The 26,455-nt window shown below is 37.5% G+C and overlaps 1 protein-coding gene across 1 annotated transcript; it reads right to left on the bottom strand.

Annotated features, from left to right (window-relative positions):
- LOC109848819 (pyruvate dehydrogenase (acetyl-transferring) kinase, mitochondrial-like) lies at positions 2,206–25,897 on the bottom strand. Its single transcript, XM_020418503.1, has 6 exons — positions 25,496–25,897; positions 16,111–16,369; positions 15,387–15,567; positions 14,183–14,330; positions 13,441–13,648; positions 2,206–2,875 (listed from the first exon to the last, which is right to left on the bottom strand). The coding sequence occupies exons 1-6, from the start codon at positions 25,742–25,744 to the stop codon at positions 2,817–2,819; spliced, it is 1,104 nt and encodes a 367-aa protein (XP_020274092.1). The 5' UTR covers positions 25,745–25,897; the 3' UTR covers positions 2,206–2,816.

Raw genomic sequence — 26,455 nt, 5'->3', positions numbered from 1 at the left:
CGTAAGTAAAAAAAATTAAAATTGATATTTTTCTTTTTCCTATATCTGGTATGACTCTGCAAGCAAATTTATTTGGGGATATAACTACCAGTAAATGATTAGTTTTTAAAGACACGATCAAAGATAAGCACATAATAACATTGTTAGATTTCAAGATCTTTAAATATTAAGGCAACATATTTTACTACTAAATTTTTTATTAAAGGTCACTCAACATAAAATTCACATTATATCTGTCTTAAATTTGTGAAAATATGCATGTTATTATAAATTGTGTTAACAATATATACCAACACAAAGATACAATTTATTGAAGAAATAAAAGAATGGTACGTAAACCAAGCAAACATACATATAACACAATAAATAAAAAATAGTACACTTTAAAGCTAATACGCATGGCTTATTCAGAATAAGCTGCTAATATAGAAGCATATCCATCAAGGCTCATTACAAATACAATACAAATTTAAACTATTGATATATGCAATAATCACAATTCACAATATCAAAGAGGTATGATCTTATAAGACATACTCATTTTCACAATTAAATTTAAAAATACTCTACCATTATACAGACACGCTATTGGACCTATAATGTAAAGATAACTACTATTTACAATAAATTTGAGTCGTGGTTCTAGCTTGCAAATGCTACAACAAGAAGATTGAATAGAGATGTTAATAAAAATTTTCAAATGATAAATATCACAGAATTACTAATAAAGTAGTACCAAGGTTGAGTAATATCACTTCTTTATGAAATAAACATATGAAAATTAAATATTAACATTATAATCTAAGCCAATTTGATAATAAAAAATGCAGTTATTTAGTTCAGATCATTATGGAAAATGATATAGATAAGAGTAAAAGTAACATTATTTAACGCGACAGAAACTCTTATTGGATACACACCAGAAGAATTTATTGCAGAGGAAAAAAGGGTAACTCCTAACATTTTAAAAAAAAATAAATTAGAAACACAAAAATTTCATAAATATGAAATAACATTTAGTCTCATTGAAACACAAAAATAATCAAAGTCTGTATTTCTAGAATTTTTGTTGAACATAAAAAATGCATTCAACTTCTCTGTGAAGTAAGACGAGAAGACAAAACATGAACGAGCTCAGAGAAAAATAATTACACAAGAAATTCAGCTCCAGCCTGATGTCACAATCAATATAGATGATGAAGACACAACTCTAGAATTGCTCAGGAATAAAATAAAGGTGGAGAAGGATTTATCTTAGCTCAATAAAAAAATAGAAAGAATAAAAGATTTTTTTTTCCGAATATTTTATAAAATAGCTTAATTTTTTGAGTAAAACCAGGAATCTTTAGAAATGATTTTCATGAACTCTTTTAAAATTTTTTATATGGTTATGTGGATGCTTTTATCATATAAAATATACTAGAGTTAGCATTAACCTTTAGTCAATGATTTTTTCTGAACTCAATCAATTAATTAGCAACAAACTTAATATTCTCTCTAGTTTCATTTTAAGCCACTTTAATTAATCATCTTGGCTTTTTTAGCTTTAATTATTCATCTTTCTTTTATAACACTACTTTTTTTAAAGTGTTTTTCACTTTTACAACAATATTCTTTCAAGCTTGGTTTCATGTCGGTCCAAATCACGCGAAAATTCAAATTGGCTTTAGATTACATTTGTTCCATGTTAATTTAATTATCAATATAAAAATTTAAATTTGGTGTAGCCCTTTCAAACAAACGTCAAAGAAAATAAATAATCACAATGCTAAAATTTAAAGGCATAAGTGAGCAAAAAAGATCAAAGTGGAACTGAGGAACAAATTTTAGTAAGGAAATAAATTAAAAATATTTAATCATGATATTTAACCACGTGCATTGCATGTGCATAAAACCTAGTAACCTTTAAAAATGTGTGTTTGAGGTAGGTGACTTGTATCATATCTAAACTTAAACATTAACTAAGTGAGTCCAGTGTCTTGAATTTGAGTTTTTTAAGGGTATTTTCGGGTTCTAATTGAAAAAAAAGGTTGACGAGAAAGTTGTTGGTTAGTGTTAAAATATAAAATAACGCTCAACCTCGGTTTTTTTTAAGGAGGGAGGGTTGGGGGGTTAGATGGTCTGAATATTGGAGATAAAGTTTGCTAGGGCTTCAGACAACATCTTCAATTTATAACACAGCCTTACATGTGAGTCAATTCCAAATGCTGCAAATTTTTTATAGATTGCATTGATCTCGGCTTTCCGAGGTATGTGCAAATTCAAATAGCAACGATAACAGCTCAGACAACAAGAAACTTCAGCAGAAAGTTCAAAAGAGACTGATACAGAGGGGATGAGCACATCACATACATCTCACCTTGGCATTAAGCATCAGCTAAAACTTGCTCTCTACACATTACATTTAGAAACTCGAACCAGATGTAGCTAATTGATAGAGACCGATGGTTTTTCAACTGCAATATGAGTATGTACATATCATTGGAGATAATTGGAATTGAGATAGGCGGTAAGGATTGAGAGAATTGGACCGTCTTCAATTACCACATAATTGGAGAGGATCTAAATCCCACTTCTTTCTACTCCACTCTCCTCAGAATCTAAACAGAATATCAGAACTTGAACACATTCATCCTCAAAGGAAGAACAGAGAAAAATACTGAAGTATGCAATGCACATTTCCCCAGTCGGGATGTAGATGATGCATCTGATATGTCTGGATTAAAAGAAGAATCAGCAGTCAGGTCAGCTGGGCGATGTACAAATGTACAAATGATTGAACTTCAAATAGAAGCAAAGAACGATCTTGCAAAGCATCATGGCAGGGGTTCTTGTGAATCGCCAAGCCGAGATAAATGAAGGTAAGCATCAGTTCCTATAAATAGCAAAATAAGAATGTGAGCATATACATGATTAAAAATCCAAACAGCAAAGCCAGGGCTAGTGCTTTTTATTTAAACCAAACAGAACAAGGAATGAACAAAAATGAAATCTCAACACTAAATGATGAACTAGCAATTTTCAATTGGCAGCTGCGTATAATACATTGAATCATAGATCAACTTGAGGCCCTAGCAGCCTTACTTTCTGTAATAAGGTAAGGAGAAATTCTATGCAGACTTGCATAGTGCCATTTCCTCTCTGAATTAACGTCAGTTCAGAAATAGTCCACTGTCCATGTTGCTAGATTTACCTTGATTTGATATTCTTTTCATAGGTAATGAAAGATCTAAGTCCACTGAGTAATAATCAAAAAGTACTAAAGGGTTATTGCACATAGACCCCCTGTACTATAGCCCAATTGTGGATAGGCCCCTTGTAGTTCTTTGGTGCGGTTAGACCCATTGAGTGAACCTTGTTGACTCTTAAGTGGTCAAAAAAATTCACCCAGGGGTCTATCTGCACTTGGCCAAGTAGTAGAGGGGGTTCATCTGCACCAACAGAACTAAAGGGGGGCCTATCCGTAATTGGGTGATAGTAAAGGAGTTCTAATTAAAATCCCTAAAAGTAGCCAGAAGTGATCAACTGAAATGTGCCTTCTCATGCCATCATTGTAAAGATGCAGCATGTATCAGGTTCAGCCGATAGTAGAAGGAAGCCATTATAGGGAACTAAGTTGCACATAAACCCTAGCGGTCCTTCATGCATCCAAAATGACATCAACAGTTGTCAAGATATGATTGCTAGTCTATGAACGCTTTGCTAATATTAATGCCACTATAACAGTGAGATAAAGCCTCTTACGATGCTGCAACAAGCCTGAGGTTCAAACCCCGCTTATACCAGGCTTTAATCTTTCCTCATCATATAGGAATATGAGTAGACAATAAAAGAATTGCTGATCAATAAATAGCCTGGATAAGGCTAAGAATAACGAAAAAGTGATTCTGTAGTCACATAACGGTGGGGGTTATACTTTGCAAATGCAGAGGGCGATTGACATTGATTGGTAGAAAGCTCCCAGGGACTGCGATGCGCGTGTGTGTGTGTGATGCAGGAAAATTTTGGGCAGTTATAGAAAAAAAATCAAAATTTTATCTCATTGGAAGAGTTCTAATTCATTAGATCAGAACCAGATAATTACTTTTGGAATTAGATATACAATTTTGAGTATAGATTGGAAATTTGATTTGAATTTAAGATTAGACATTTGATTTCAATTTAAGAGTAAATATTTAATTTGAATTTAAGATTGAAGTGATCACTTACTTCTATTTTAATTTACATTAAGATCTAAATTTAAGTCTGTAGCCGTAGACTTTATATATTGTAAGATTCAGTTTTTTAAGAAAATGATTTGATTTTGTATGAAAATTCATTTGTTGCATGGGACTTCGCTCTTTCTGCTGCTGCCGCCAGCCACCAAAAATCCCTTGTCTTTCTCTATTTGACTGCAGCAAAACCCGAACAGCAGCCAGCCAGCTACTTCTCCCGTCTCCTTTCTTTGTTCTGCATCCAGAACAACCATCGAACCCAGAACAACCCAAAAACACTCCAAGATCCTTTCTTTTCCATCCAACAGCACCAAACTATCATGCAGTTCACTGCCATCCTCATACCCAATCCCCATCGGGTCAAAAACTTCACACATCAGGCCAAACATTAGTATGGTATCATTTCCAACATCAATTACCTCAGGAATCTAAAAAGTGGCCCCTTCTGCATTAAGGAAAAGCTTTTCTTAGAGCAGTTTTGATGAGGATAAGAAATGACAATTTCTATATTTGATTAGTTGACTTTCTTTTATTTTTTATTTTTGAAATTTGAAATTTGAAATTTGAAATTTGAAATTTGAAATTTTGTATTTTGAATTTTTGAATTTTGAATTTTGAAATTTAGTTGAGTGAGGGATTGTTGTTTTATTTCTATTTTTTTATTGCACGTTGTGTGCATGTAGTTTTTCTTTATAAATAATGTTGTATGAGAATATTGAAAGACAATGAATTATTGAATGAAAAATTACATTAGCTAAAATTTGGTGTGAAACCTTGGGTAAGAAACCCTAGGTCGTTCCTTGTGTCTTCTTCCTCCAGCCGCCAAGCATTCCCTCGTCTTCCCCACGTCAACAATCAGTCAAACTCTCCTCTTCCCTGCAGACCACTAGTCCCACACCCAGCCCGCCCCTGATCTCCACCTCCGACCACCAGCACCATCATCTCTTCCCAAACAGCCGCACCACTAGTGCCATCATCTCCTCCCAGGCAGCCGTCCTACTCCCATCGCCACCGAGTCTCCCTTCTCAGCAACTGTCGCCTTCATGTATAAGAAATATTTGACAAAATTCTCCACCAGAACAACACTACCATTGCCACAACCGCTTACCACGGATCATCATATCGCTATCATTCCGTCGTCCTTGCAGATTCGTCGCCGTCGCCGTCACTTAGTTCGCCACCGCGTCGTTAGCGAATTCGACATCGTCTCTCACATCGAGTCTGTTCAGACCGACGAAGGTTTCGCTTTCTTTATTTTTATGTTTATCTTATTTGATTAGTTAATTGCATGAGTATCTTGTCTCTAAACTATTATCATATATTCGCTGCTTAGATTAATATTTATGAGTTGAGGATAACTGAACATGTGACTGTTGAAAAATTAATATTGATTGTGGAACTGGTACAATGATAATGAATATTACGATTATATTGTTTGAGATTAGAATTGTTCATGATTATTGACACAAATCTCGTTAAATTCATGTGTCACATTAACTGTTTGAATTTAATTTCCTACCGAAGATTATGAATTTTGGCGAAACGGTGCGTTATTCGATTTAGATCGCTAATTCTGACAGACCCCTTGTCATCGTTTCGCATTATTTTTTGTATCAGAGCATGGTTCTAGGGTAGGAAATTTTTATTTTTTTAGATTAGTTGAGGGTGTGTTTGGTAATCAATGTGTTTTTTTGTTGTGTTTTTGTAAAAAACACCATGCTATAGTGTTTCTTTTTCAAATGTGTTTTGAAAACACTATTTTGGTCAAACTAGTTTGAAAATTGATAATTATGGCGGCGTTGGCGCGTAGCGTCGGTCGGCATGGCCGAGTGGCCAGGCGCACGGGCGGAGTGGGCGATTGACGATACGGTAACGACGGGTAGGACGGGCGGCACGAGGCGGGGCGGGTGGTGGCGCGACGGGCGCGGCGTTGGGCCCGTATGGTCGCCGACCAGGCGGATGACTGTGGGGGTGGCCGGCGGTAGCGAATGGGTGGCGTGTGTGTGTGGCGGACCAGGTAGAGAGTGGCTCGGCGGCGGACGACGGTGTGGTACCGTCTACTGGTGGCGCACGGCAGCGTAGGTGGCAGGCACTGGCCGGCGAGCGAGCGGACTCGTGTGGCGGTTGCAGCGATGTCAGCGGTTGGGCGACGGGGAGGTGGAAGGGTGGCTGGAGATTAGCTGGACGAGTGCGGGCGACAGTGCTGGTATTGCGAGAACAGGCAGCGACGACAGTGCGGGAGTAGCCGTACGGGTCAGCAGACGCTGCGGCAGCGACGGCAAGACGGGACGACGGTCGTTGGGCGATCGGTGGCTGCGGGGTGACGCAGGTCAAAGGGCGAGCGGGCGGCGGCGGCGAAGGACGGTGGCGGCATGAGCGACACCGAGCGGGTCTACGGCTTAGATGAAAAAACTAGGATCTTGAATACACCATTTTTGATGTTTTGAGAAAAGTGTTTAATTTTTAGATTTTGTAAAGGGACAAGTCAAAAAACGTCCTGATTGCCAAACACATTTCTTTGTTTTTGTTGAAAAAAAAACAGAAACGGTAAAAACGCCACGGTTGCCAAACGCTCTCTTGAGTTTTTTATTTGATTTTAAAAAAAAACCTCATTCATCTCATTTAGCGGTTTGTGCACACCATTCATCTCATCTAGTTAGTACATGTCCACTCGCACAGGTCTACCCTATCGATTAGGAGAGTCAAGTGAGTCAACTAGTGAGTCAAGCATGTCAGGCAATATAGAGTCCGAACTCTTAAGAAATTCGTTGAACTAGCAGCACAATGTGACGATACAAATGAAAGGCTTGCTAGGCTCGCAGAAGCGCGTGTTACAACTCCGCCACCGCAAGGTCAAGGGAATGGTCATGGGTACATCGTTCATCGACCCCCACTTCAACCCGTGCATGATCCACTAACCTTTGATGGTAGGCTCGATCCAGAAGCTTTCTTGGATTAGTTGAAGAACATGGATCGATACTTTGACTGTTATCCTTTGACGAAAACCCGCAAAGTCAAGTTTGCCGCAATGAAGCTCATCGGACCCGCCTACCAATATTAGCCCAACCTCGAAATGTTAAGACATATTAGAGGTGAGTTACTAATTTTTACTTGGCGAGAAATGACCGACGAACTGAAACGGAAATATCTCCCGTCATCGTTTTATCATAGATTGCTAGACAAGAGACATCGTCTTACTCAGGGAACTAAATCCGTAAAAGAATACGTTGCTCAATTTGACGAATTGTTTACTCGATGCAGCACCATAGAGCAAGAGGTACCAATGAAAGTTTTATCAAAGTTTAGAGCTGGATTGAGAAGTGACCTCCAAACCGAACTTTTTGCTAGAGGAGTAAACACCTTGAGAGAGCTTACGCCTTAGTTTAAGATTTAGATGAAGCCAAATTCCACCAATCTCATTGGGCGCAGGATTTTCGAACACTTTCCTCCCAGTCTTCCCATGCCAATACCTCTAGTCAGCCTCTGAGTCGATCTAACCCTAGTTCTTCCTAGTCTAGAGTCGATCCCAAGGGCCAGAAATCAGAGAGATCTCTCTCCAAACTTAGCCCAATAGTTCAGTGTTATAATTATCAATTATATGGGCACGTTGCTTTCGTTTGCACAACTCCGTTCAGAGTTAGAATTAATAAGCCGTCTATAACGGAATCAAAATCTATTATTGAGGAAACCGTTAATCAGGCCGTAGATTTGACAGAATCTAACTCTGATAAGAAAATTCAGGATAGTATAATCAAAGAACCATGCACTTTCGTTCCTTCTGAAACTACCCCTGTAATTGTGGAGTTAACTGAAGTTTCATGCAATGACAACACTCCGATTATTTCCTAAGCTATCCCTTTGATCACGGAGTTCACTGATGTTGTCCCTGAAGCTGTTTCTAAAATTAAAACTCCAACTCCTCCTGAATTCACTTCAGTGACTGAAAACGTTGTTGATATTCCCCACGAAGTCCTCTTGGACCAACATGACACCCAACACGTTCCTGATTCGGTTCCTAAAGTGAGTCACTCAGATATCTGTATGGAAGTTGAATCCCAAATTAAGCATCGTGAAATAACTACCATATTAGATGTCAAAGCCCCATGCATTGTCCCGATAGTCACTCACACATACACTGATCTATTTTGGGAAAATATAGTGATTAGGGATACAAGTTTTAGCACGAGTGTTTTTATTTCCTTTTTCTCTCATGTTAAGTGCACAAAAACAATCCTCCTTCACGCATTTGTTTGCATGTTCTTCACTATCACTGCTAGAATAGGAAAGTTGTTATTTATATTAACGAAAAAACACCTAATCATTCCCTTTGATAGAGGACGTCATACATGTTAAGCACTTCGTTAAGTTTACATCTATCATTGATCGCATATTTCGAGTCTGCATTTCACCATAATCATTTGAGTCGATTCACATTATTTTTTGAATTGCATTGGTCATATATTGGGAAATCAGTGATCTAATTTGAATAAATACATTGTTAACTGAAATGTATGGTATGAAGTCAGGATAATATTAAAACTGTTAATGTTGATATTTTAGATGGTTTGGACTTCTCCAATACAGTTTCTTTATAACTATTTAAGGTTTGACATGATATTTATGAACTTTTTCAACTCTTAAAATAATTAATGGCAACATTAATATTATCGATTTGATCATAGTTCTATTCTTAATATTGATTAATTAAACAGTTCACAATGTTATTGGTAGTCCACTGATATAAGCCTGACCCTAATCCATTGTTTCTGAGAGTTCTTTCACTTTACCTCACTTCTATATATTCATCCATACAAGAATGAATTTTGATAATATTTTAGATGGTGAATTTACAATGCAATCTAGCTAATGATTTGAGATGCAGGAAAGTAACTGACGACAAATTAAGATGCAGACAGAGTATATTAAAGATGATAAATTTTTGTAACTAACTCGACAGAGTTGAGTTTTCTCACACCCGGGGAGAATGATGAGGACAAGAAATAGCAATTTCCATATTTGATTAGTTGACTTTCTTTTATTTTTTATTTTTGAAATTTAAAATTTGAAATTTGAAATTTAAAATTTAAAATTTGAAATTTGAAATTGAATTTGAATTTTGAATTTGAATTTTGAATTTTGAATTTTGAATTTTTGTATTTTTGTATTTTGAATTTTTGAATTTTTTAATTTTGAAATTTAGTTGAGTGATTTGAGGGATTGTTGTTTTGTTTCTACTTTTTTATTGCACGTTGTGTGCATGTAGTTTTTCTTTATAAATAAGGTTGTATGAGACTATTAAAAGACAATGAATTATTGAATAAAAAATTGTATTAGCTAAATTTTGATGTGAAACATTGGGTGTGAAACCCTATGTCTCGGGTGTGAAACCCTAGGTCGTTCCCTATGTCTTCTTCCTCGAGCGGCTAAGCATTCTCTCGTCGTTCCCACATCAACAATCAGTCAAACCATCCTCTTCCCTGCAGACCAACAGTCCCACACCTAGCCCGCCCCTGATCTCCACCTCTGACCACCAGCACCATCATCTCTTCCCAAACAGCCGCACCACCAGTGCCATCATCTCCTCCCAAGCAGCCGCCTTACTCCCACCGCCACCGAGCTTCCCTTCCCAATAACTGTCGCCTTCATGTACACAAACTGTTTGGCAAAATTCCCTCCAGAGCAACACTACCACTGTCACAGCCGCTTACCACGGATCATCACATCGCTATCGTCCCGTCGTTCTTGCCGACGTCGTCACTCTAGTCGCTGCTCAGAGTCGCCGCCACCGTCATTGTTCAAATTCGTCACCGTCGTTGTCACTCAGTTCGCTGCCGCCTCATTAGCTAATTCGACGTCGTCTCTCACGTCGAGTCTGTTCAGACCGACGAAGGTTTCATTTTCTTTATTTTTCTGTTTATCCCATTTGGTTAGTTAATTGCATGAGTATCTTGTCTCTAAACTATTATCATATATTCGTTGCTTAGATTAGTATTTATGAGTTGAGGGTAACTGAACATGTGACTGTTGAAAAATTGATATTGATTGTGGAACTGGTACAATGATAATGAATACTGCGATTATATTGTTTGAGATTGGAATTGTTCATGATTATTGACGTAAATCTCGTTAAATCCATGTGTCACATTAACTGTTTGAATTTAATTTCCTATCGAAGATCATGAATTTTGGCGAAACGGTGCGTTATTCGATTTAGATCGCTGATTCCGACAGACCCTTGTCAATTGTCATCGTTTCGCATCAAGTTTAGTGCCGTTTCATTGTCAATTTGGCAACCCTTATAGTGAAGGAAGGATTTTGTTAGAAAAACTTGTGAGGCAATATAGCGGGGCTCTTTAGAAAATGATCTCCAATAATTTAAAATAAGTGGTTATGCGAAACTGCTCAGAAACAAAATATTCTGGCGGCAATTTCTTTCCCAGAGTGTGGCATTCAAGAATTGATGATGAAAATAAAGAGAACATAGCTTAAAGAAGATCAGATAGTTACATCTACGATCTTCCATAATATGGGAAAAGTACTTCCTTATCCAAAGTTTGACAACAAATTGTTAAAACCATGTAATCTCAAAATACTTTAAAAATACTATGCACTTCTAGTGATTTATTTTTAAACCCAAACAATGATTTGTGTGTAACACAGTCATATAGAACAAAACCCAAACAATGATTTGTGTGCAACACAGTCAAATAGAACAAAAGAAAATTCAAATCTGCCAATAGTTTACGCTTGCCCAATTGAATGGCCAAGAAGCTTTCCCAAGAAATAGGATAGACGTTAGGTTCACATGTTATTTATGTGTTTACATACTCCAAGCTTGGCTCATTTGCAGTGCATGGTTTGCCACCTAAATTGCTGATCCGGTAAGACAGGTGTCTCACCCGTACCATGAGAACCCAAAATGGGAAGCAACTATACTCTATGTATGATGTTTTACGTACAAATGTTTACTTACTCTATGTGTAAGTAATAATAGTCCGCTTAACAAACAAAACCATATATCAATAATTAAATTAAGCATTCTATTCAACATAAACTAACGTCAATGATCTTGCACCTATGCAAACTGCCGCATTTGCAGAATAACCGTGATACTTTATAAATGTGACTTAAAGAAAAGTCCCTTCATGGCCTTAGGTCCTCGGGCCTTTAAAGGCGTTAACAACAACAAATCATTTATCCCAAATTTTTAGGATTGGATGCATGAGTTGTATGTATTCTCTTCAGTTTAGGGAATTACTATTGCATCTTTCTTAATTGCATTCAATCAATCTCTAAGGCCTACCACCAGTTCTCCTCCCTCCATTAGTTATAATCTTATCACTTCCCTTAATTGGTGCATCTAGCTGTCTACATTGTTGATGCAGCCATATAGGTGGCCCTCGCCTACATGGACCAGTTCAACCCTATAAGGGAAGAGTCAAACCTGCCGGAGGGTCAAACTTGTCTGAATCGCGCAAAAGACCAGTTGATTCGAAGCTCTTGCAAAATCATTCGGATCAATGGGTTTGCCGAAGATAATGCAACTGATCTTTGTCGGTTTCTCGAGATTCCATTGTTTTGCGGCCTCAAAATCACGGTCAACCGTTTTATGAATCAGTCAAGGAAGATGGAGCTGATTCGTCTTATAACTCCATGTAAAATGCAGATATTCCAAATCTTTTGCATGTTAGTGCTATATCATGGATATATTCTTATGATTTGCGAGTTGGGGTTAGTGCTACATCAAATACCTCATTCCTCTTTCAATCTTCACTCATACAACCTTCACTCCTCTCAAGTAAGTCTCTCTTCTTCTACCTTGGATCCAATGGGCTCCCAACATGCCAAGAATGATGACGGCAATCACAAAAGGGGTGCATGAAGATGAAGGCATGATGGAGGACCACTTCTGCACTTTCTGCAACATGCAGCAGTACACCTGGGAAATGTGCTGAAGGGATGAGGCTATAACCGGAATTGTTAATGACCGCCATTAAATCATAGGTGAACATAACATACTGTAACTAGAGGAACATATTTGGTGTTGTTAGACAATAAAATTATAACCCTCAACCCTTACCATAATATCAGAATTTTGGTGCAGGGGCATATGTCCTTTGACATGATATCAGAAAAATCCAAGTTTAAATCCCACTGACCATAAATTTAAAGAGGATTTTAGATAGATTAATACCCCTGCGCAAGTCCAAATTTTGGCCAATAAAAATAGCACTCAACCTAATGCGGCATGTTAGACTATAAAACTACAACCTCAACCCTCGGCATAACTGTAGAGTTTTGGTGTAATGACAGTGTCCTTTGACAAGTGAAACTCAAACAAATTGGGGATCTTGTTTGATAATATCATATCGAGGGGGAAGCTATTTCAAGTTTCGCATCTTTTGAGGGACAAACATCATGAAAACGAAATAAGAAAATATTATTGTAAAGATATGTTAATGAATGACATGACCAATGAAAAAGTCTTGATTCACAACTGCTTCTAAACAGATCATACTGTAAATGATGTAAGATTAAATTAATTAGTTCTTCATTTTATTTTTATATCTTCTTCTCTCCTTCCTCCAGAGTCTGGACATCCATTCTAAATCTTCTATCCTATTCTTTCTTATTTACAGTACCCAGTTTCTCTAATCAGTTGAACCCAAACTGTCTATTATATCAGTCAGCTACACCAATCCTTTTCTCCAATAGCTCTTTTCCAACATCAAATTAACAAAAAGGATACCATTTTATCAACCTGTTCGTTTTAGTTGCCCAGAGTGCTAGTTCTTTTAACTATGAATTAATAACTCCTTACACATGCACCTATCATTCTACTTAGAATATTAATTTGTATCAATAAGTATCCTTTTATTTCAAGACTTCTTATGCTATACCTAGTGGTTCTGCCTTTTGCAACAAAATTAATGTACAGTGGACCATAAATTTCATGCTTAAGTTATGTTGTAAAATTGAAACGTAGTGAAGAGAAACAACCTAACTACTGCTTCCTTCAATCTCTTTCATCTTGACAAGGAAATTTTTATTTAGAACTGAAATACATATGAAGGCATCCAAATCAATTCATGAAGTCATTTTGTCTAGGGTTAGCTTTCACATTGCACTGATGAAGTTTCACTGTCTTGGTGGAATATATTGTTGAAGACATTGGCAAGGAAAAAGTAAACACATAAGCACTTAGCATATAAGATATTGGACATACCATAGCCTTCCATGGAAATAATTTGCAGATCACCTCCAAAATATCGAGCATAGAGTCGACTGATTGGAAGCCCATAGCCATATCCAGCCATAGTGACCCCATCATCGACTCCGAGATCTACGTCTAATGGATTTTTTGCGGTACTATAAAGATAGGTGAAGATTTTTGGAAGACCACTCCTTGCTATACCACCGCCTTCATCTGATATCTGTGATCCAAAATGATAGGTCAAAGCGAAAAAAAAATTCTGTGTATAATTCTTCAAGAACTGAGATGAACTGCAGCATAAACCAGTGCTAGCAGCAAAAATAGATAGATGTGTTACGCGAAAAAGAGAAAAAGAGAGTTGAAAGAAATTTTGCAGATCAAGACAAATATGGAAACGGAAAATTGAGATGACCGCAATCATGATACAAGAGGAAAATGCCTCACAAGCTGCAGTATCATGATGACAATGTCTAGCAAGCTATAACCCTCAAAATTGCACATGAGAAAAGTTGTTTATGTTTAGAAAAGAAAGACATCCATGGCTTAAACTTGCAAAAAGCTTGCATTTTGAAATCTTCCAATGAGATGGTGCAGAACAGAAGACAAAACAAAAATAACAGAATTCCATAAAATCAGGAGGAATAGCAAAACACACACATTTATGCAGCCAAACGTACATTAGACCACAATACCACGATTGCAGAAAATATAAGCAGATTGATTCTCCTGACACAAGCAGCTACAATAAGCATACCTTTATGGTCACGTCCTCTATTCCATCAGCGACTATTATTCTGACAGGAGGAGCATCTTTATCAGGATTCATATACCGTTCTTGAACCGCACGTAAAGAGTTCTTAACTAACTCGAATACCATAAGGTGCAAGTGTGACGGAACATACCTGATTTAGATATGAGGATGTTAATATCAAAAATCAGATCCAGATCAAGGAAACATGTATTACTCACAGATGCTAATTTATCAGATATTTTACAACTTGTTTTAATATCTCTGGCATGAAAAAGGCAGCAGTTTATAAAATGTTCTTTACCAAGAGAATCATTTTTTAAGTCCATTCTTTGATGTATGAGATGAATACGTATGACACAGCGAACAAGGAAATAGACAAATGATACAATTTGTTCAATACATCTTATGCGTAATCCAGCTCATTGGAGGTAGCATCATCACCTAAAGTACATAACCAACGGACTTCATGCTTGTCAGTGCCATCAACTCAAGTAGAGCAACAAGGAACAGTTAATGTGTACTTTCAATCTATGCTCAACCTAATAATAATAGAAGCATGTGTAACAAATGTATTACTATCAAGAAATACAAACAGGCAGCATATATCATTACTGATCAAATATCAGATATTCTCCAATAATAGTGCATGTAACATAGCAAGAAGCTTTTTTATTAGAACTATAAAATAGAAACTAAGCCAAGAAACCTATTAAATAAACAAAAAGAAGAAGTTATAGGAGACAGAAATCTTGGTGATAAAGATTTGTTTCAATAATAATTCTGATTACAATGTATGATGGACTTATGGGAAGGTAAATTTTCTGCAAAACCTACTAAATAAACAATGTTTAATTGGGGATAGGCCTCCTAAAATTTTATTGTTGCAGATAGAACCCCTGGATTCTCAACCAGTTTATGAAGCTCCTATGTTTTAGTTTATGAAGCTCCTATGTTTTAGTTTATGAAGCACAATCTTAACATAAAACCAATCGAGTTGAGCATCCATGGGGACTTTCTGCAAATAAAAGGAGGACAGGGGGTCTATCGGCAATTTGGCGATGGTAAAGCAAGTGTATCCGCAACTAACCAATAAACAAAAGAAGAATGTACAGGAGGCAAGGAAATCCTTGTGATAAGTTGATGATAATGTGCATATGATGGAAATTTCTGTCACCAGAATGATGTTTATAATTTGTGATGGACTTACGCGAAGGTAAAATTGAGATCTCCATAGATGTTAACTTCAGGAGCATTCCCATACTCCCTCAAGCATATATTGCGAGCATCTTCACTAGCAATCCGGGCCACATGCATGGGAGACATTTTAGTATTTATTTGACCTATTAGGCTGTGTTCTGGGTCTGGATCATGCAAAGTCACGTGCTGTCCTGGATTTTGATCACATAAATTCCTTCTTAACACAACTTCGAAGCCAAATATTTTTATATAAATCACGATACACATTTAAACTAACTATTGGTTTTGGCAAAAAAAAGAAGGTTTTAAAAATATAAGATATCAAATAAAGGATTTTCTCAATATTACTCCCTCAAATCTTTCATATTTTGCCCTCAAATCAATGAAATTGTTATTAGGTCCCCCAATTCTTGAGTAATTTTGAACGTGTCCCTCAAAGCAATGCAGTTGCTATTAGATCCCCCAATTCTCATAAATTGTTTCAAATTACTCTAGGTGCTACTTCGACTCTTGATTGGAGGGACTAATTTCAAAACAATTTATGAATTTAGGGACCTAATAGTAATTTCACTGATTTGGGGGACAAATTTCAAGTAACTTAAGAATCTAATAGCAGAATCATTGATTTGAGGGATTAATTTCAAAATATGACAGATTTAAGGGATGAATATCAAAACCTTCTAAATAAAAAACTGAGATAAAAACAAAAGGGAGAGAAATAAATATTCACTGACCTATAAGCATACGAATTCCAATCCTTGACATGTAAAAGCGATCAAGAAATTGATGGATTTCTTGCAGATCTTTAGAAACAGCCTTGGGATTGAGGTCCTTCTTTAGCTGCTGCACTCCTAAAGCCATGGCAGGTACCACATTATTGTGCCTCACTTTGATCATCCTGATCATTTGGGTGAATGCTAACTCATCACTTGAATCCTTGATCTCTGGGAAGGATCGAAGATCACGAAAGGAGTCCAAATACCAATCTCTGACCTTATAAAAGGAAAAAAAAGACATTATCATTTAGACAACTTTCCTGTCACCAATTTAAGATGCCAAACAAAGAATACATGGATAAATGGTTCATTACAAAAAAAAAAAATCAATGCAATATGAAGCCAGAAAGCTGTATAGATTACCATGCAAAAAGAAGACGGAAATATCTACAAAATTAAGAAGGAAATATCTACAAAATTAGTCTTCTCTAGAGCAGGATATACGTATCAGTTAAGAGACACCAGTATGACTATTGGAAATAACAATTATAGTGCAGAGATTATCGCAATTCCAGAGCAGTATATACATATCACCGACATTTTATCTAGAAAACCAAAGATAACAGAACTTATGTACCCAGTACAAACACTTACTAAACTCGAAGTTATTGATATAAAAATTACTCCTAAACCCAACAACCAGGTTTTTTTATCAGAGAATCTATATTAAGTAAGGAAGCGCAAAACGCCTCGTTATATTAACAGAGAAGCACAATACATCTCTATGAGCACAGAAGCATCAGTCGAAAGCATGTCCACATCAGAAACAAGTACATGACTAGAATTTACAACCGAACAATCTTATAAATAGAGAAACCTTATAATGTACGCAGAACTACAACAGTAACAATTATTCAAAGTTTAAACCAGGATGCACAAATCAGAAATTCTTTCCTCTGTGTCCCATAATATGTGTTCTCAGTTATGCAGCTAAGTGGCCACCATGATGCATTAAATTAATCTCTCATGTACTAAATCGCGTTAATGATCATATCTGTTTTGACCGCAATTTATCAACCAAAAAAAAAACTATTTTGACCGCGATGATAATATTTCTAAATATGTAGCTACAACATTCTTTCAGGAGGAAAGAAGAATGACTCCATACTGAAAAGTTGATGTAAAACAATGTGAATACAGGTGCAAGATCAGCGACAGCAATGCTTCACCAAATCAGCGATCAATCTAGGCAGGAAGCTCAAGAATAAAATGAAGCGAACGATGGTTTTTAAGCAAAAGTTGCAATGTACTAAGTTTGAACCTTTGTAAAATTATTCTGATAAATAATGTAATGATTTGTTCTCTTAATACAGTTCAATTTGTAATATTTAGATAAGCAAAAATACTCAGCAACAGAATCACTCGCTCACTATTCAAACTGATACAGCATAATCGCAATTGATACTAAGATTGAGAATAACATGCACGCAATAGCAATTCCGAAAATACTTGGGCGTAAGAAAACTAAACCTTCGTCGGGTTGGACTGGTTCGATGGGAGGATCCTCTGGAGGCGGTGTAAAAACTCCAAATGTGAGTGGTGGGAGTTCTCCTCCAAGAGCTACATAATTGGGATGAAGCGGCGTATCTGGATGAAAACGTCGGTGCCAAGAACTAATGCCCAAACTGCTCTCCACACTGTCTACAAGCTGATGAGTCACGCGTTCGACGTATTCAGGAACACTCTCGGACGTCCGGTAATCGAACCACGAGGAAAGCTGCAAATCAACAATACCAGTCTCTGGATCAAGCACAAGGTCGTTGTCTTCAGCGTCAGGGTCAGCCATACACTAATGGATCACGATTCAAAGCTTAAAATCACACTGAACCAAACTGAACCAAAACTGAACCAAAATAAACCACTCAATGAACCCAAGCAGACCAGATCCAAATATATAAAGGGGCGGGTCTGTTCAAAACCCTAGGCCAAAACCCGTTCGGTTCGGCTCTGATCTGAGGAGACGCGGTCGCGGGCGGCTCGAGGGCGAGGAAGGCGGCGGTCTTCGTCGAATAGGGCGACGACTGGGCGGATCTAGGACGCGGTAGAGGGCGGCACTGTCGGAAGGGGAGTTCGACGGTGATTGTCGAGCGGCGGGGCTGAAGGCGTCGATTCGGTTCGGGGCTCGTTCGGAGACCGACGGAGATGTGGACGGCGTTTGCTGGAACTGCTCGTCGCGTGGATGATGGCGGCGACGAGGTCGGTTCGGGCTGTGGTGTTCGGGGTGACGACGGGGCGGCGGCTGCTTGAAAGGAACAGAAGAGGAAACAATGGGGTTTCACACCCACGTTTCACACGTTCAATCACTCAGGTAATTGCAATTACTTTCAAAAATATTCATTGATTCCAACTCTGATTACAAATCATGTTTATATAGAGATTATTACAGAATTTAAAAGCTCAATCTAATCTCTCTCAATCTTATCCAATAACAACTAAATAACTAATAACAACTCTAATCTGAATTCAACTACTAACTAAAAAAATAACTGAAATTTCTAAACTGTCAAAACCATATCCCTGGGATCTGATGTGCGGCTGGAATACGTCGTCTCCTACGCTGATAAACACGGCAGAAGTCCCGTGCACGTGCCTGGATGTCCTCATCAAAAGTCCTTACCTAAACTTCACATACTGCTTGCACATTCCACATCAAATAGTTCAAAAAACAGAAAAAAGTAGAAGCCTAGACAAATTAGGGCAAAGTGCACAACCCCAACCCCTCACCCGCCACCCCCCCCGGGGGGCACCCACCACCCCAGGGTAAGGTACACAACCCCGAAACCCTCGCCCCCCACGCCCACTCACCCCCAAAAAGAAAACCCAAAAAAAACGAAAAGAAAGACAACAAGTTTGTCCAATTTTATATAACCCCCTTTAACTATTTTTATTTTCCCACCCTCCAAAAGTTTGTCCATTTTTCTTACAACCCCCTGACCTATTTTAATATCGCAATACCCCCCAAACTTTAAGAGGTCTTGTACATAATCTCTTGAGCTTCTTCTATTCCAGCGAACTCCTTGAAGATTCTTCACTTTAACCCTCCAAAGAAACACCATCAAATCTAACATGTTAAAGACCAAGCACGTGAGTACCCCTCAACCCTCAAACATGTTCTGTTTATAGTTTCCATTATTTTTTTAAGGACGAGGGATAGTTTAGCCTTTTCCATCACGTGATCGACATGAGAAAGGTTAGATTTGATAGTGTTGCTTCAGCGGGTTAAAGTTAACTATCTTCAATGGGTTTAGTGGAAAAGAAGAAGTTCAGGGGTTATGTAGGAAACCAATTAAAGTTAAGGGGGTTTTATGAAACTAGTTACCAGGGGTTTTCATGAAATTTACACTAAAAATCGCTCCTGCACATTATCAACAGCGATCATATTCAGTCTCTACCAAGTTTGCCTCACATCAATCTACATCCAATAAGAAAGCTCAGTAGTACAAAAGAAACAGAATAGGCCTGATCATAATGAAGCCAAAAAAGGCAAAAAGAAACAATAAATATTCACAGTCATTTTGGGATGGTAGTCTCAAATTGACTATTATCAGATTCTTCCCCAAAATTTCTGCAACACGCATAAAAGATGGGGAAAAGAGGCATGCATTATATAATGTTCTGATCATCAATTTCCGTTTCCAAAAAAAAAATGAGATGTCATGCAATTATCATAAGCAGAGAGAAAACGAAAAGAACTAAATTAATAAAAATAAAACCTAAAAATAAAAGGACAGCCTTCTTCGTCAAAACCTAACATGCACACACTACTTTAGCAAATGTTAGCCGAAATCCTTGACTCCTCGGCCGCAAAAAAAAAAAGAAAGAAAATGAAAAACATGGGCTGCTGCCTAAAGTTAAGTGAGGTTTGAAAATAAAAAGAGTGACGGGTCCTATCATAAATAATATTATATTAGTGAATAGTATTTTTCCAAACACTATAAATAAGCACCAAACTCTTAAGGAAAAATTCATCCTAGAAACAACTCCTCATATAGAAGAGAGAGAGAAAAAATAGAGAGAGAAAGAATATCTTCTTGTAAAAAGAGATTGTAACTCCAGAGTTTTCTCCTCATAGTGGATTCTTCTATCCTTGCCCGTGGACGTAGACAATTTTGTATTGTAACTCCAGAGTTTTCTCCTCATAGTGGATTCTTCTATCCTTGCCCGTGGACGTAGACAATTTTGTGTCGAACCACGTAAATCTGTGTGTCCATCTGGATTCTTCTATCCTTGCCCGTGGACGTAGACAATTTTGTGTCGAACCACGTAAATCTGTGTGTCCATCTTTTTTATCTCTACTTTCACTACTATTACTGCGATCATGTTCTATTAGGCCCCGGGTTTGTCCCAACAAGTGGTATCAGAGCCAACTTAGAATGCTTGTATATATCTACTTATCGTATACTCTGTGGCTGCCACCAAAGATGGATCCTCCACATCAGAAAATAAGTTAGGTTATCATTTACCCTTTGAAGGTGACGGGTACTATTCACGAGTACGGTACTGTTCATAAATATGATAATATTTACAAGTACGATACTATTCACAGATACAGTTACTGTTCATAAATATAGTTACTGTTTACGTGAGACAGTAAGAAGTTACTATTCGTAATAGAAGCAATGGTGACAAAGTTCAAGATCGAGAAATTCGACGGGAATAATTTCTCACTGTGAAGTTAAAGATAAAGGCTATCTTGAGAAAAGATAATTGTTTGGCGGCCATCGATGCAAGGCCGGACGACATCACAGATAATAAGAAGTAAAACGAGATAGACGAAAATGCTATTGTAAATCTTCATCTGGCATTAGCAGACGGTGTGCTATCAAGCATAAAGGAGAAGAAGACAACAAAGAGGAGAAGAAGACGGCAAAGGAGATCTGGGATACTCTAACAAAGCTATGAGGCGAAATTCATGCACAATAAAATCTTCTTAAAAAAGAGACTTTACACTCTTAGAATGACGGAATCTACATCGATGACTGATCACATCAATACCCTAAACACATTGTTCTCGCAATTCATAACGTTGGGGTATACAGTTGGTGCGAATGAACGTGCAGAACTTCTACTTCAGAGTCTACCTGACTCGTATGATCAACTCATCATCAACCTGACAAACAACGTACTTACGGACTATCTAGTTTTCAACGATGTTGCAGCCGCTGTTCTGAAGGAAGAAAATCGACGTAAGAACAAGGAAGACAGGCAGACAAGTTTGCAACAAACGGAGGCCTTATCGATGACTAGAGGAAGATCAACGGAAAGTGGCTCCAGCGGGAGTCATACCCATGGTAGATGAAAATCACGAAGTAAGAAGAATATCAAATGCTACAACTGTGATAAAAAGGGACACGTCAAATCGAAGTGTTGACACAATAAGAAGAATAGAGATAAAAAGTCTTCAGAGTCATCAACATCTCAAGGATGCGTTGTCAGCACATCAGACGATGGTGAAATTCTATTCAGTGAAGCGACATCTGTTGATGAAGGCAGAAGGAGGTTTGCTGATGTCTGGCTTCTACATTCAGCAGTCTCCTGGCACATGACTTCTCGGAGAGAATGGTTCCATAAATATGAACCTATCTCAGGAGGATCTGTATTCATAGAAAATGATCATGCCTTGGAAATTTTTAGTATTGACACTACCAAAAATAAAATGTTTAATGATACAATACGTACTATTCAAGATGTGCGACATGTGAAGGGCCTGAAGAAGAATCTATTGTCTTTAGGACAATTAGATAAGCTCGGGTGTAATACCAATATAACAAACGGGATCATGAAGATTATTAGAGGGGCGCTTGTTGTTATAAAAAGAAAGAAGATAGCTACAAATCTATACATGCTCACGGGAGAAATCCTGTAGAAAGCTGATTCATGTGTGACATCAACCAGTCGTTGAGAAGAACAAACCATGATGTGGCATCGCAAACTAGGCCACTTGTCAGAATAAGGCTTGAAGATTCTCTCCGATCAGAAGTTGTTTCCTAGACTTAATTCGGTAGCTCTTCCATTCTGTGAGCATTGTGTTACAAGTAAGCAGCATCCGCTAAAGTTCAACACATTGAGTTTTATAAGCAAGACTATTCTGAAACTGGTTCATTCTGATGTATGGCAAGCACCGATTACATCCTTAGGAGGAGCGAAATATTTCGTATCCTTTATTGATGACTACTCTAAGAGATGTTGGGTGTATCCTATCAAGAAAAAGACGGATGTGTTCTCAGTCTTTAAAACCTACAAAGCACGGGTCAAGCTTGAATTTGAGAAGAAGATCAATTGCTTGAGACCAGATATGAAGGAGAATACACAGACGATGAATTCCTAGCATTCTGCAAGCACGAAAGCATCAAAAGATAATTCAGTACGGCTTATACTCCTCAACAAAATAGAGTGGCGGAGCGGATGAACAGAACTCTGTTGGAAAGAACAAGAGCTATGTTGACAACTGCAAATCTGGACAAAGTCTTTTAGATGGAAGCAGTAAAAATTGTATGTTATGTGGTGAATCGATCTCCATCAACCGCAATACAGTTGAAGACGCTGATGAAGATGTGAACTGGCAAGCCATCTGATTATTCTAACCTCCATATATTTGGAAGTTCAGTGTACGTAATGTACAATGCCCAAAAAATTACAAAGCTGAATTCAAAATCTAGAAAATGTTTATTCTTGGGGTATGCTGCTAGAGTAAAGGGGTATCGCCTGTAGGATCCCACTGCCCACAAGATTATCATCAGTAGATGTGTTATCTTTGTAGAGAACCAACTACAAAGTAAAGAGGAAGAAAGCAGTTCGAAGAAGGACTCAAAGACTGTAGTTGTTCAGGTAGAAGATAATCTGAATTCTTTTGAAGCAACACCGGAGCATGATGTACAAGAATCGATCGAGTCCGAGGCTCCAGAAGTTCGAAGGTCAACACGTGAGAGAAGACCACCGACCGAACACTTGGAGCATTTTACGGAGAGTAATATTGCATATTATCTTCTAACGGAGGATGGAGAGCCGTCAATTTTTTATGAAGCTATAAATGGCACAGATGCATCTTTGTGGATGACAACAATGCAGGAAGAAATTAAAGCTCTCCATAAGAACAAGACTTAGGTACTTGTGTTACTATCACAAGGAAGAAAGACCATTGACAATAAATAGGTTTACAAAATCAAGCGAAATGGTGATGATCAAGTAGAGCGATATCGTGCTAGATTGGTGGTAAAATAATATGCTCAGAAAGAAGGTATTGACTTTAATAAAATATTTTTTCCTGTAGTTCGACTTATAACAGTCCGAATAGTCCTGACTATGAGCGATATATTTGACTTACATCTACAGCAGCTAGATGTGAAAACATTTTTTCATGGAGATATTGAAGAAGAAATTTACATGCTCCAACCAGAAGGTTTTGAAAAAAAAGAAAAAGAGAACTTGATTTGCAGATTGAACAAATCTCTGTACGATCTAAAGCAGGCGTCGAGGTATTGGTATAAGAGATTTGATTCATTCATCATGAGCCTTGGATACAACAGACTTAATTCAGACCATTGTGCATATTTCAAGAGGTTTTGTGAAAATAACTTTGTTATCTTATTGTTGTATGTTGACGATATGTTAGTTGTAGGCTCCCAATAAAGATCATATCAAATAATTAAAGGCTCAATTAGCTAGGAAATTTAAAATGAAGGATTTAGGATCTGCAAACAAGATTCTAGGGATGCAAATTTATCGAGACAGAATTAATAGGAAGATTTAACTTTCTCAGAAGAATTACTTGAACAAAATCTTGCGGTGCTTTAACATGCAAGATTGTAAGCCAATTTCTACCTCACTTCCTGTTAATTTTAAGTTATCCTCCAGTATGAGTCCTAACAGTGAAGAAGAGAGGATGAAGATGTCTCGAATACCGTATGCATCACCAGTGGAAATCTTAATATTTGCTATGATTTGTATAAGATCAAACATTACACAAATAGTGGGAGTGGTTAGTCGATACATGACAAATCCTGATAGAGAGCAATGGAATGTTGTAAAGAGGGTTCTAAGATACATTAAGAGAACCTCAAATGTTACATTATGTTATGAGGGATCTGATTTTATTGTCAGTGGATATGTTGATTCTGATTATGTAGGTGATCGTGATAATAGCAAATCGATCATAGGCTATGTGTTTGTACTTGCTGGCGAAACTGTAAGCTGAGTTTCAAAACTGCAGTCAGTTGTGACTACTTCACCAACAGAAGCAGAATTTGTAGCAGCTACACAAGCTAGTAAAGAGATGATGTGGTTGAAGATGATGCTGGAAGAACTCGATCATGAACAAAAAAAGATTTCTCTGTTTTGTGACAGTCAGAGTGTTTTACATTTGGCAAGAAATCTAGTCTTTCATTCAAAGACCAAGCACATTCGAGTTCAGTATCACTTCGTTCGTGAGAAAGTGAAAGAAAGAACAATGGATATGCAAAAAAATTCATATCAAAGACAACTTAGCATATTTTTTGATAAAAACAATCCATACTGATAAATTTATTTGGTGTCGATCCTCTTGTGGTCTGTCGAAAACATGAGCAATATGAAGATGATAAGATAGAAAGAATAGTGTGCACATGTAATTGTTACACAATCAAATCTTCAAGTGGGAAATTATTAGCCGAAATCCTTGACTCCTTGGCCGCAAAAAAAGAAAGAAAATGAAAAACATGGGGTGCTGCCTAAAGTTAGGTGAGGTTTGAAAATAAAAAGAGTGACGGGTCCCATCATAAATAATATTATATTAGTGAATAGTATTTTTCCAAACACTATAAATAAGCACCAAACTCTTAAAGAAAAATTCATCCTAGAAATAACTCCTCATATAGAAGAGTGAGAGAGAGAAAATAGAGAGAGAATATCTTCTTGTAAAAAAAGATTGTAACTCCAGAGTTTTCTCCTCATAGTGAATTCTTCTATCCTTGCTCATGGATGTAGGTAATTTTGTGTCGAAACACGTAAATCTGTGTGTACATCTTTTTTATCTTTATTTTCACTATAATTGCTGCGATCTTGTTCTATTGGGCTCCGAGTTTGTCCTAACAGCAAACTCTCTACGAAAAGAAAAGCATTTAAAAAAAATCTTTTTAAAAAAAGACCCAAAACTCGAATTTGAAAACCACTAATCACCAGAATCCACATGCAAAATCTGAACCGATCTCCACAAAAACGAATACCCAACACTCAAAAAGTACAATAGATCGCTAATAAACTAAAGAAAAACAACCAAAATAAAAAAAAGCCAAACCCGCATCGATCGCCTCAAAATCAAAAACCCACGACCAAAATCAAGCCAATTTTAGGGAAGTTGCGTTCAAACCTTTAAGACGGCGGGTTTTTGGGACAAGCCAAAGGGGAGGTTCTCGAGCTCAACGGCTCTCCTTGCGATTCTAGCGGGGAGCTCTTTGTGGAGGAATTGGGAAGAAATCAGGAGGAATTTCTCCGGGGGTTTCGCTCCGAACTCCGTCATGTACCTCAGGCTCACCCCCGTCTGTTTCTTCTCCGCCCATCGCTGGACGTCGTCGACGAGGGCCTTCGAAAATGACTCTATGGCCTTTTTGGCCGCCATTAGAGGGAGGAGAGAGAAGTTACTGAGAGCAGTAATGCATGAGAGAGAGAGAGAGAAATAGGAGGGGGGTGTAATAAGTGGATTCAAATGGAGGACGAATCAGGGGACGGGTCCTTTTCGATGATTCCGATGATTCCGTTGGGTGCCCTTGTGCTCCCCGGAAAAAAAAAAGAAAAAAAGAAAAGAAAAGTTTCTCTCTTTGTTGCCTGGCCCCGCTTAAAAATCAGTGAAATAACTTAAAAATCAGTGAAATAATTTTTTGGGTAAATTACACTAAACCCCCTATAAACTTTCACTGTTGTGCAATGAACCCTATATCTTTCAAGATAACACTGAAACCCCTAAGAACTTTCAAAAATCACACTAAGCCAACAATAGCTTTCAAAATCACACCAAACTTCTCATAACTTTTGGAATTACAGAAAAATCCCTGGTAAGTTTTGGCATTATGCAAATAACCTGAAAAATTCAAAAAATAATAATAAAAAATAAAAAGACGTTTTGAATTATGATTTTAGCAAATGAAAAAAACGATTAGGGTTCGGGACGCTACCTAAGCACAAGCAAGAGTAAAATGGACGACAAAAAGTGAGATTTCTATTTTTAGATTTGAAAATATCAAAAAATAGTCATCAATGAGTTTTTTTAAATAATTTATGGGGTATGTTGGTATCTTAAGTCATCTGGGTTGCATGTGCCGTGTGAGATGTA

This window comes from Asparagus officinalis, chromosome 7 (genome assembly GCF_001876935.1).
Source record: "Asparagus officinalis chromosome 7, Aspof.V1, whole genome shotgun sequence".
NCBI lineage: Eukaryota > Viridiplantae > Streptophyta > Magnoliopsida > Asparagales > Asparagaceae > Asparagus > Asparagus officinalis.
The sequence above is the reverse complement of the archived record's forward strand: the minus strand, read 5'-3'. Positions and strand labels throughout refer to the sequence as shown.